At 39.2% G+C, this 12893-nt stretch overlaps 1 protein-coding gene across 1 annotated transcript in view; it reads right to left on the bottom strand.

Moving 5' to 3' along the window:
* Positions 1-12893, bottom strand: part of IQUB (IQ motif and ubiquitin domain containing) — a 95850-nt gene that overhangs the window by 48980 nt on the left and 33977 nt on the right. The window contains exons 4-6 of the mRNA XM_036761208.1: positions 5592-5756; positions 5311-5483; positions 4855-5010 (exon numbers count right to left, since the gene is read on the bottom strand). Of these exons, the coding sequence (XP_036617103.1) occupies positions 4855-5010; positions 5311-5483; positions 5592-5756 (494 nt within the window). The remainder of the gene's footprint in view (positions 1-4854; positions 5011-5310; positions 5484-5591; positions 5757-12893) is intronic.

Here is a 12893-nt window from a genome sequence, read left to right as displayed (position 1 = left end):
ATTTGGAAACTGAGGGGGGTGTCCATCAATTAGAGAATGGCTAAATAAATTATTAAAAATAAAGGTGATGGGATAATATTGTGCTATACAAAATGATGAAAGAGATGCTTCAAAAAAAAAAAGACCTGGGATGACTGGAATGAACTGTTGCAAAGAAAAGTGAACAGAATCAGGAGAACAATTTATACACTAAAAATGATATTGTAAAGATAAATTTGAAAGATTTGGGGGTGCAGTAGGGAAGACTGAGCCAAGATAGTGGAGTAAAGGTACAGACTCACCTGAGCTCTTCCAAATTCCCCTCAAAACAACATTAAAATAATGCCTTAAAACATATTCTAGAGCAGCAGAACCAACAAAAGGATGAGATGAAACAATTTCCCAGCCCAAGACAACTTGGAAGGTCAGCAGGAAAGGTCTGTCTCAGTGGAGTGAGAGTGGACTGCAGACTGTACCCTCACAAGCCAGAAGTAAGACTTAGGGGTGACTGAATGGGAAGTGGCAACTGCCAGAGCTCTCAGACCACTGATGCTAAAAGGATTGGAAAACTGATCAGAATAATGTTAGAGAGGACCCTTTTCTGGCACTGGGTGCAGGACTCTGCTGCACTGTGCATTCATGGTGCTGGGACACCATCCCAGAGCAAAGAGGAGCATTAGCACACTTAGAGTCTGAGGCCCCAGGTGAGGAATAAGCCTGGTAATAGTTCCAAGGTGAAAAAGAGCACCTGTGGTTCCTCACAGACAAGAGCACAGGCCAGGAGAGACCATACCTCTCTTTAGATCATTCTACCTTGGAAGAACTGAAAACTTACAGACCCCATCCACCCACCCAGAACTACCTCTAAAAACAGCAGTACAAAAAAATCTGAAGTTTGAGACAGTGTGCCCTCCACCCTGGGAGCACAGACCAACTTTAACATGAAGCTAAAAGTCAAGAAATAGGCTGAAAAAATGAGCAAACAACAACAAAAGAACCAGACCATAGAGTTACTATGGTGATAGGGAAGCCCAAATACAAGCTCAGAAGAAGACAACAATGTTAAAATAACTACATACAAAGCCTCAAAGTAGAATGTTAATTGGTCTCATACCTTGGAAGAGCTCAAACAGGATTTTAAAATCAAATAAGAAACGTAGAAGAAAAAATGGGAAAAGAAATTACAGTGATACAAGAAAATCACGAAAAAAAGAATCAACAGTTTGGTAAAGGAGGCACAAAAAAAATACTGAAGAAAATAACAACTTAAAAAAACAGAATAGACCAAATGGTAAAAGAAGCATAAAAATCCACTGAAGAAAAGAACTTTTTAAAATTCAGAATTGGCCAAATGGAAAAGGAGGTAGAAAAATTCACTGATGAAAAGAAGTCCTTAAAAAGTAGAATTAGTTAAATTGAAAAGGAGTCCCAAAAGCTCATTGAAGAAAATAATCCTTAGAAATTAGAATTGGGCAAGTAAAAGATAATGACTCCATAAGACATCAAAAACAATAAAACGAAATCAAAAGAATGAAAAAATAGAAGAATATGTGAAATATCTCAACAGGAAAAAAAAAAACTGACCTGGAAAATAGATAGAAAAGAGATAAATTGGGGCAGCTAGGTGGCTCAGTGAATAGAGAACCGGCCCTGGAGTCAGGAGGACCTGAGTTCAAATCCGGCCTCGGACACTTGACACACTAGCTGTGTGACCTTGGGCAAGTCACTTAACCCCAATTGCCCTGCCTTCCCCCACCCAAAAAAAAAAAGAGATAAATTAAGAATTACTGGAGTACCTGAAAGCAATGATAAAAAAAAAGAACCTAAACATCCTATTTCAATAAATTATCAGGAAAACTTCCCTGATATCCTAGAACCAGAGGATAAAACAGAAACTGAAAGAACAGTGATTACCTATTGAAAGAGATGCCAAAATGAAAACTCTCAAAAATGTTACAGACAAATTCTAGGGCTCCTAGGTCAGAAAGAAGCAATTCAAATATCATGGAACCACAGTCAAGATAACACAAGATTTACCAGCTTCCACATTAAAGGATTAGAGAGCTTGGAATATGATATTCTGGAAGGCAAAGGAGCTAGGATTGCAACCAAGAATCAACTACCCAGCAAAACTGAGTATAATCCTTTAAGAGAAAAAAATGTAAAATTAATGAAATTAAGCATTTTCAAGCATTCCTGATAAAAAGACCAGTGCTGATTAGAAAATGTGACTTCCAAATATAAGACTCAAGAGACATAAAAAGATAAACATGAAAGAGACATCATAAGGGATTCAATAAGGTTAAACTATTTATATCTTATATGGGAAGATGAATGTAACTCCTAAGAACTTCATCATTATTAAAGTAGTTAGAAAGAGTATATATAGACAGAGGAAACTGGGGTGAGTTGACTAAGACAAAATGATGCCCAAAAAAAATAAAAATTAAGGGGTAAGAAAAAGAGAAGCACTAAGAGAAAGTGGAAAGGAGAGGTAGAATGGGGTAAATTATCTCACATAAAAGAGGTAATAAGGAGCTTTTACAGTGGAGCGCGGAGAAAAGGGGGAGTGGGTAATGCTTAAACCTTACTCTCATCAGAAATGGCTCAAAGAGGGAATAACATAAACACTTAGTTGGGTATAGAAATCTATCTTACCCTACAGGGCAGTAGGAGGGGAGGGTAATAAAAAAGGGCAGGGTACTTATTGAAGGGATTATGGACTGAGGGAGGTGGTAGTTTTACGCAAAGCATTTTTGATAAAGGATGGGATGAAAGGAGAAAGAGAAGGTTAAATGGGAAAAAAAAAGCAGGATGGAAGGAAATACACAGTAATCATAACTGTGAATGTGAATAGGAGGAACTTGCCCATAAAACAGAAGATTGGATTAAAAAATCAGAATCCTATGATATGTTTTTTACAAGAAACACACTTGAAGCAGAGAGATACATAGAGGGTAAAAGTAAGGGGCTGGAGCTGCTAGAGCTGATATTTTTTTTAAAAAAAGCAGGGACAGCAATCATAATCTCAGACAAAGCAAAAGCAAAAGAAGATCTAGTTAAAAGAGATAAGCAGGGGTAGCTAGGTGGCACAGTGAGTACAGCACTGGCCCTAGAGTCAGGAGGACCTGAGTTCAGATCCAGCCTTAGACACTTGATACTTACTAGCTGTGTGACCTTGGGTAAGTCACTTAACCCCAATTGTCTTGCCTTCCCCCCTCAAAAAAGAAAAGAAAAGAAAGGGATAAGCAGGGAAACTAGATTTTGCATAGACAACAAAGTAATATCAATACTAAATACATATGCACCAAATGGTATAGCATCCAAATTCTTAAAGGAAAAGTTAAAAGAGTTACAGGAGGAAATAGTAAAATACTGGTGGGGGACCTCAACTGTCCCCTCTTAGAATTCGATAAATCTAACCAAAAAAATAAACAAGAAAGATGTTAAGAAGATGCATAGAATTTTAGAATTTTGGCTATGATAGACCTCTGAAGAAAACTGAATGGGAATAGAAAAGAATATACCTTTTTCTCAGCAATACATGGCACCTACACAAAAACTGATGGTGTCAGGGCATAAAAACCTCACACAGAAAAGCAGAAATATAAAATGCATCCTTTTCAGATCAAGATGCAATAAAAATTATACTCAATAAAGGGAAAAAAAGATTAAAAATTAAGAAACTAAGTAATCTAATCCTAAAGAATGAGTGAATCAAAGAAAAAAAATAATAGAAACAATCAATATTTTCATTAAAAAGAGTGACAACAATGAGACAAAGTTATGAGATGCAGCCAAAGCATATACTTAGGAGAAAATTTATACCTTTAAATGCTTACATGAATAATAAAGAGAAAGAGTAGATAAATGAATTGGGCATGCAACTGAAAAAACAGAGAAAGAACAAATTAAAAATCCCCTATTAAACACCAAATTAGACATCCTGAAAATCAAAGGAAAGATTTCTTTTAAAAGCTATCAAAAATTTGCAAATAAAGAATTTAATGAGAAGCCTCATTCACAGGTAAGACTCTGCAGGGAACAAGCCAGGTCACTAACAAGCCAGGTGTCTCTCTAGCTGAAGACTGATGCTTTCCTAAAAAGCCTCTGATTGTTTAACTAAAGTGCTGTGAAGTGTTCATTCATTACATGAGAAAAAGACAGTAATATAACCAAGGATTCCAGTTGAAACCAGATGCTGAAAACAGTGAAATTCTACTACTACTGAGCAATGTGGTTGTGCCAGGCAGCATCCAGCACAATCTCTGCCATCTAATCCGGTCATTAGTCTAGCAGGGCAGCATTCAGTGGGTCAACCTCCAGAGCAGCACACAGTCAAGAATACTTGTCCAGCCAAGAAGCATCTGGTGGACATTACATTTCTACTGAAGATGAGCAGCACAATGACATCACTGGAAAATACCAGCCGACCTACAGTGCCAAATCTAAGCCGCCCTTCCATGAGTGTGTCCTGGCCATACATGCTCCCAAACTTATTATCCTCTAAGTTTGAGCTCCAGCCACATATAACCAATCTTCCCACTAATGAGTGTATGAATTTGTGACAGAGCATACTCTAGGTTTATGGGGAAAATGTTTTCGTGCTCCTTTCCTTATTATACCATTTCATCATATGGCTTGGCTTTGAACTAATTGTATTCCCTGACTGGTTAATAACGGTAAACACGTCAATGGGGGCTTTGTGACCTACAGAATGGTTTCAGTGAATGCAGACCCAAAGAGCACTCAGGATCTCATGAAGCCAGCTCTAGAGGGCCTAGCCTGTGGGATGCCCTAAAGCACTAAGCATAAAATAGCAAGCAGATAATGTAGCATTTTCAGTGTCTAACCATGAGAACATAAGGAACTTACTGCTGCCAATCTTCGTGCATGATACTGAGCTGCTGTAAAATATTTTCCTGGAGTGATCAGTTTATCAGTCATATTAGACACATACACGCCAATTTTAGTCATCTGTGTAGATGTTCTACTTGTAGTTGCTATGAGCTTTTTTCTCTCAGTGACCGTCTGGAATAAAAACATATGCTATGTTAAAATTAACTAGAAAGCTGAAACCCTAAGGAATTCTATTTACTTTAAGGATATTTTGATTGAGTTAAAATTATTGTCTGATATATATTAACACAGAAAACCAAACAAAGTTTTGTTCCATACTACTTATCTTTCAATTCATTTTTATTTGTTTCTGATTATTATGCTCTTCACACATGACTATTTCTATCAATTTAATTTCTGACAGTCATGTAGCAATGTACTTGGTTCTATTAATAACCTAGAAAATAACACATGGAAAATCACAAATCTTACCTGGGTATCTCTAGAAAAGATGTTCATTTTTACAGGTGCCTTTTTGGGTACTGTTTGTGTCCCTGCATTATGATATTCTGTCCCTGTTATTTTATGTCTGAAGCCACCCAGAAATGGTTTGTGGAAGTCAATTCTTTCAATCTCAACAGTTATATCCTGGTACACTTTAGCACCTATACAGGTAAAAACCAAGGGTGGATAAACAATTCACAATAGTGAGTTTAAATGTGGCATTTCTTAAAGTACTGCAAAACACATTGAAAGAAAATCAAATAAATTACCAGTTTGCACTCTGACAGTTATGACATCGTGAACACCATGTATTTTTCGAAATACTGGTTTGATTGGATAACGAGTTGGATTTAAGGAAACTAATTCCAAATTTACAGTGTCTTCTGGCTTAACTCCAAGATGCATTAAGGTTTCAGAATCTTTTAGAACTCTCCCTTAAAAGAGAACAGATTATAGATGTGATAAAGAATAGAAATGTATAAAGTTTTTGTTATGGGCATAGGAAGTGCTTACAGCTGACTGGAATTATATTGTACTATTTAAAGATCAAACATAAATGCAAGCAGTCCCTACTTCTTCTTATAATATATTCCTGGAAATTAATGATGGTAAAGTAGTCTGTACAAGAACACCCCATATGAAGTTGTTTCAAACAGGATTTCACAATACTGTCATTAATATATTATCATGAAGCATCTGTCATTCCCTCCTGTCACATCCTTCCAGGTTTTGGCTGTTTATCCTATCTTCCTTCAGAAAACCCAGATTCTAGACAGTCAGAATATAATTTTATGATGAACAGAATATCATAAAATCAAAGATAAAACAATTGTAAATTGTAATGATCACTCAAAATAATAAAATCACGCATTGATTAGCCAAAATACCTAATGTGGCATAAAGGCTACATCTAGCACATTCTATCAAAAACCGACTGGCTTTCCCACCTCCCAAACTTTGTTACTTTATGGAGATAGAAAACCACTTGGGTCTGTCTTAGGCTAAATTCATCCACACTTCCTGAGCAAAAAGTCTATTAGGAATCTCTGCCTCAGTAGAACAAAGCTTAGTGAAAGCAAAGTCTTTTAATACCCAAAGACTTGTACACAGTAGGCACAAAATAAACATTAGTTGAATTGGTTCAGGAACAAGATCCATTTATAGAATCTCAGAGCAGGATGTCTGCATTTATGTAACTAATTTAACTTGCTTTCACTAGGGTTAATATTACAGTTAAAGTAAGGGAAAAAAGTTCACAAGGTAATACATTTTACACACACACACACACACACACACACAATCTAGGATCTGAGGTAAGAGAGATCACAAAGGAAGTTAGCTTTGGAAAATCACCCTTTCTATTATCCTTAGATTTTATTCCCCTCCACCTATTCTGCCATCCAGGGATGTCTTTCTTTTTTATATTTGCCTTCCCTGCACTTAGAATAATGCCAAATACCTATATAGGGGACGCTTAGTAAACGTTTACTGACTGATTTTTTGTGACCCAGTGACACCTGCCTCCTGGCTGCTCTTTGTCAAGACATTCTGTCTCCTAACTACAGGCATTTTCCCTGGCTGTACACCATGCCTGGAACTCTGTCCCTCCTCAGACTGACTTCCATGGCTTCATTCAAGTTTCAGCTAATGTCTCACCTCCTACAAGAAACTCTCACCCGGTTCTCCTTACTCTCGGTGCCTTCCATCTGAGATTACCTACAATTCATCCTGTCTATATCTTGCTTGCATATGCTTGTTTACATACTGTCTCACCCTTGACATCAGGAACTCCTTGAGAGCACAGACCTATTTTTCACCTTCTTTTATATCTAGCCCCTAGCACTGTACATAGCATAGGATTCATGGGCAGGGAACCTGTAGCCTCAAAGCCACATATGGCCCTTAAGGCTCTCAAGTGTGGCCCTTTGACTGAATCTAAATTTCACAGAACAAATCCCCTTAATAAAAGGATTTGTTCTGTAAAACTTGGACTCAGTCAAAAGGCCACAGCCAAGGACCTAGAAGGCCACATGTGGCCTCAAGGCTGCAGGATCCCCACCCCTGGAAATGCTTAATAAATTCTTACTGACTTTGTCTTTGACCCACAAACTCAGCAACAGAACTTCTAGAAAGAAGCAAAACTACAAAAAACTCTCAAAATAAAATTGCTTTAGAAAGAAAAACATTCACCAAAATGAACAAAAAGTTCTGACATGATAAAAAAAAAAAAGATTATATACTGAAAGACACAGTAGGGGAAATGCTTAATGCTGAATTTCCACTGTATGACCATCAAATTGGTAAAGTAAACAAAAAAGTAAAATGACAAATGTTGAAGGAGCTATGGAAAACAAGTACATTAATGCATTGTTGATGGAGCTGTGTATTGGTCCAGCTAATCTGGAAAACAATTTGGAGCTATGCCCTAAAAGTTAATCAATTGTACATACCCTTTGAACCAGAGATACTACTACTAAGCCTATCCTCCAAAGGGATCAAAGAGAAAAAGGACCTATAGGGAAATAGTATATTGTTTGGAAAACCTTACTTATTATATTGTTTGAGCCTAGTTTTAGGTGGTTGGAAATTGTCTAACCCAAAAACTTACTGTAGAGGTCAGGTTTACCTCAGAGATGCCCCTGGGGAAGTCAGACTGCTTTAGGGAATGCCTGGATATCGCCCAGGTCTTGGGTCCACCCAATGCTAGTGTTTGGGGCTCCCTAAATTTGAATGTGTATGATTACATCTCAATGGACCTTGATTTAAATGTTTATACTTATTGAAATACACCTTAATGGATCCTCCACTTCAATCTTACTTAACTAATTTGTCTGTACTTGCAGCTTATTCTGGTACTCTTACCTGAATCCTATACAATGTAAAACCTCCCAAAGAATGGAGACGAAGCCACCCCTACTTCTGACTCTCTCCTCTGCCAAATGACCAAATAAATTTCTAAAACTATTTCAGATTCTGGGTTTTGTTATCATGACTAACATACCTATATGTACAAAAATATTTAGAGCAGCTCTTTTTGTGCTAACAAAGAACTAAAGGGCTACCTATCAATTGGGGAATGGCTGAACAAATTACCGTATATGAATGTAATGGAATATTATTGTGCTGTAAGAAATTATGAAAAGAACAGTTACAGATAAATCGAGGAATAAATCTAGGAATCTAGTATGAGCTGATGAAAAGGGGAGTGAGTAGAAGCAAAAGAATAATTCATACTCTAACAACAGCCCTGTAAAAACCAAACAACCTTAAAAGACATGATCAACCATGATGCCAGAGGACCAACAATGAAGAATGCTGCCTGCCTACCTCCTGATGAAGAGGTGATGGGCTAAATGTGCAGAATAAAACACACATTTTGAGACATGGACAAAGTAGCAATTTGTTTTTATAATGCACATTCATTACAAGGGTTTTGTTTTCCTTCCCCCCCTCCCTGCCCCCTATCCAATTAGGGGTGGAGAGATAGGAAAGAAAATAAATTCTTGTTAAATGAAAAAAAAAATTTTAATAAACAAAAACAAAACGTATATTGAATAAATACAAATAAGAACATAGTTGTGAAATACAAATTGTTTGGAACAGAAGGCACTAGTAACTGGAAGGATCAGGAAAGACTTCATGTAGAAGTTGCTACTGAGTACTGAAGGAAAAGTCATTATAAAAAGAAAGTGAGAGATTCTATTAGGTGGAAGCAAAGAAAGGGTGCATTCCAGGTCTGGAGGATGGTCAGAATAAAGGCACAGTGACAGCAGATGGAAGGTGGGTCTGACCACACAGTCGAGCTAGGAAGGGAGGCTGCTAAGAGAGGTTAGTGTAAGAAATGGGAGGAGGAGTTTTGTTTCCACAGAACTAAAGGTGTGCTTCCCTGCCCTCCCCCACCCCAGCTTTAGCAGAGACCAGGCCTCAAGGTCGGTCAGGTGAGAGGTCAGAGGCTTGTAGGCATGTGCATACTTTTTGAGAAGGCAGTCTAGGGAATTAGAGAGGCCAAACCCACTTGAACCTGTTCAAGCTTACCTAGGGTCTGGTCTTGGTCAAGAATCCAGGCCTACTGATTTGCATCATTTGCATATGTTAAAGAGGAAAAGTAGGGGAAGTAAAAGAATATAGTTTAATCCTAAACTAAGACAAGGAAAATCTAATTAACTTCACTTTTGCTTCTGTATCCTTATTTATATAAACTATATAACCTAGGAAAACTATGTGAAAAACAAAGATTGTAAACTAACCATGACTTTAGCAGGAGTGGAGGGAATGGTTACCCCTGGTCCTGCAGCTGTATCAGTGTGAGTGTTCCAGTGAGCACTACACTGGCTCTCTTGAGGAGCGTAATAAAATGCCTTCCTCTGTCCACTCTGGTCCTGAATTCTTTGGGTGTGAATGGGCAAATTACACGGATTTTCCTAAGGTCAAGTGAAGGGAAGCAATAGGCAGCGGAAGCTCGCCAGGCTTACTCCTGGATCTTGCCTTGGGGTGTCCTGTGATCCCCACTGTGGTGTTAAGAGGGCTACCACTCTGGATTCCCTTGGGGAACCCTGTGGTCTGCATGGCCTTCTTAAGGGGACATCACATGGGACTTCTGGCCCTGTCTCGGGAGCCTTGTGATCTTATGGCCATCCTAAGGGGCTATCACTTGGGTCTTCCTTAGGGTCTGACCCCTAGGAGGCCCTGTGATCCCCACAGATTAAGGGATGGCTACCACTTGGTCTTCCTCTGGGAGTCCTGTGGTCTGTACAGCCTTCCCTAGGGATTATCACAGGGTTCTTCTTCAGGACTTTGGCCCTGCCTAGGAAGTCCAGTGATCGCCAAAACCATGTTTCTCACATTAGGATTAGGGTGTGTGAGAAATGTGGTTTTGGGGATCACTGGACTTCCCCAAATTGTGAGAAAATGTGGCTTTGGGGATCACTGGACTTCCTAGGCAGGCCCAAAGTCCTGAGGAAGAATCCTGTGATAACCCCTAGGGAAGGTTGTACAGACCACAGAACTCCCAGAGGAAGACCAAGTGGTAGCCCCCCCACTTAATCTGTGGGGATCACCGGGCCTCCTAGGGGTCAGACCCTAAGGAGGACCCAAGTGATGGCCCCTTTTAGAACCACAGTAAGATCACAAGGCTCCCAAGACAGGGTCGGAAGTCCCAAGTGATGTCCCCTTAAGAAGGCTGTGCGGACCACAGGGTTCCCCAAGGGAATCAGGAGTGGTAGCCCTCTTAACACCGCAGTGGGGATCACAAGACACCCCAAGGCAAGATCCAGGAGTAAGCCCAGAACAAGCTTCCACTACCTATTGCTTCCCTTCACTTGACCTTACGAAGATCCATGTGATTTGCCCATTCTCACCCAAAGAACTCAACAACAGAGTGGGCAGAGGAAGACGTTTTATTACGCTCCTCAAGAGAGCCAGTGTAGTGCTCACTGGAACACTCACACTGATACAGCTGCAGGACCAGGAGTAACCATTCCCTCCACTCCTGCTAGAGTTACAGTTAGTTTACAATCTTTATTTTTTACATAGTTTTCCTAGGTTATACAGTTTATACAGGTAGGATAATAAGGATACAGAAGCAAAAGTGAAGTTAATTAGATTTTCCTTGTCTTAGTTTAGGATTAAACTACATTCTTTTACTTCCCCTACTTTCCCTCTTTAACATATGCAAATTATGCAAATCAGTAGGCCTGGATTCTTGACCAAGACCAGACCCTAGATAAGTTTGAACTGGTTCAAGTGGTTTGGCCTCTCTAATTCCCCTGTCTTCTCAAAAAGCATGCACAGGCGTACAAGCCTCTGACCTCTCACCTGACCGACCTTGAGGCCTGGTTTCTGCTAAAGCTGGGGGGGGGGGGAGAGGGAAGTACACCTTTAGTTCTGTGGAAACAAAACTCCGCCTCCCATTTCTTACAGGGTGTAAACAGCTTTAAAAGCTAAAGGGAGAGTTTATATTTGATCTTAAAGGCAAAAGGGAACCAGTGAAGTTTAATGAATAGGTGAGCAGTCATATGTGCACTAAAGGAAAATGACTTGTGGAGGTAGGCCTGGAATGGGGAGAGACTAGAGGCTAAAACCAAATAAAAGGACGTGACAACAAGTCAGGCAAGAGATGCTGAAGCCCTGAACTAACATGATGGCAGCATAGGTAGAGAGAGGGGGACAGATGCAAGACAGAAACAGTAAGATTTAGCAAATGATTGGCTATATGGGGTGAGGGAGAGTGAAGAGTCACAGAAAATGCGGAGACTACTGTACCTGGGAAACTGTGAGGATGGTGGTGCCTTCAACATAAATACAGATATTTGGAAAGGGGGTGGCTTAGGGGGAAAATGTCATAGCTCTGCTTCTGACATACTAAGTCTGACATGTGTCCAGGTACATCCAGTATGAAACGTCCAATAGATAAATTGGTAATGCAGGACTGAGGCTCTGGGGGGAGACTGTACCTGGAAAGGTAAATCTATGAATCATCTGCATAGAGATGATACTTAAAGCCACAGGAGCCAGGTCACTAAGAAAGGAGAGGTGAAGTGAAGGGAGGGGAACAGAGAGGAGGAGCCACAGTGAGGGGGCCAGGGATATAAATAATGAACCAGCAAAGTACACTGAGGTTTAATGAGACAAGGAGGAGGAGAACCAGGAAAGGGCACTGTCAAAAATCCACCTGGGACAGACTATTGGCAAGGAGTAGGTGGGCAGCAGTGTCAAGCTCAGCAAACAAATCAAGAATGATGAAGGCTGAATTTTTTTTAAATCAGATAAAGAGAACAAATACAACATTTTGTTGAAGCAAGAAGTACAAATAAGTGAGATGTTCAATAACAGGAAGAAAGTAGAACTACTCAACTCCTGTGCTGCTTCAGGTTTCTCTGTCAGGGATGACTGTTAAATTAGAAAACACACAACAAGAATGGTTGGGAAAGTCAAACTACAAATAACTGGGAAAGATTTAAAATTTGTAGTTGGCTGCAAGCTGAATACGAAACAGAAATGTGATGTGGCTATCAATAAAAGTGAGTTATCTGAGGATGTATTAATAGAAACAGTTTACTTTAGATAGCATGACTAAAATATTATGCTCATTTCAGCCTACTATCTTTTAAGAGGTCCAGGATGGTGAAAGAATCCAAAATCATATTGTATGAGGATTACCTAGAGAACTGGGTATGTTTACCCTAAAGAAAAGACTTGGGGGAGAGGGGAGGGATAGGTGTATATCAGATCTGTCTTCAATTATTTCAAGCATTGTCAAATGGAAAATGTATTTGTTTTATTTAGTGTAACTGCAAGGTACTGAACTTCCAATCAACATAAAGAAAAACTTCCTAAAATTTGGAGTTGTCAGAAAATGGAATAGGCTGCCTCACGAGAAGTGTACTCACTGTCACTGAAATTATTAGCTAAAAATAACCTTGTAAAATTATACTTAACTCCCTTCACTAGTCTCAGATCATTCCGGGCTTTAGCATTTACTGACTATTTTTATAGGACCTCTTATATTCATCATCTGTTACTTGGCCTCATTTTCATCTTCTACATAGCTCTTTCTTAAATCTAAATTGTTT

This window comes from Trichosurus vulpecula, chromosome 5, assembly GCF_011100635.1.
Source record: "Trichosurus vulpecula isolate mTriVul1 chromosome 5, mTriVul1.pri, whole genome shotgun sequence".
NCBI classification, from domain to species: Eukaryota; Metazoa; Chordata; class Mammalia; order Diprotodontia; family Phalangeridae; genus Trichosurus; species Trichosurus vulpecula.
Note: the sequence above shows the minus strand (reverse complement) of the source record. Positions and strands in the feature narration are given on the sequence as shown.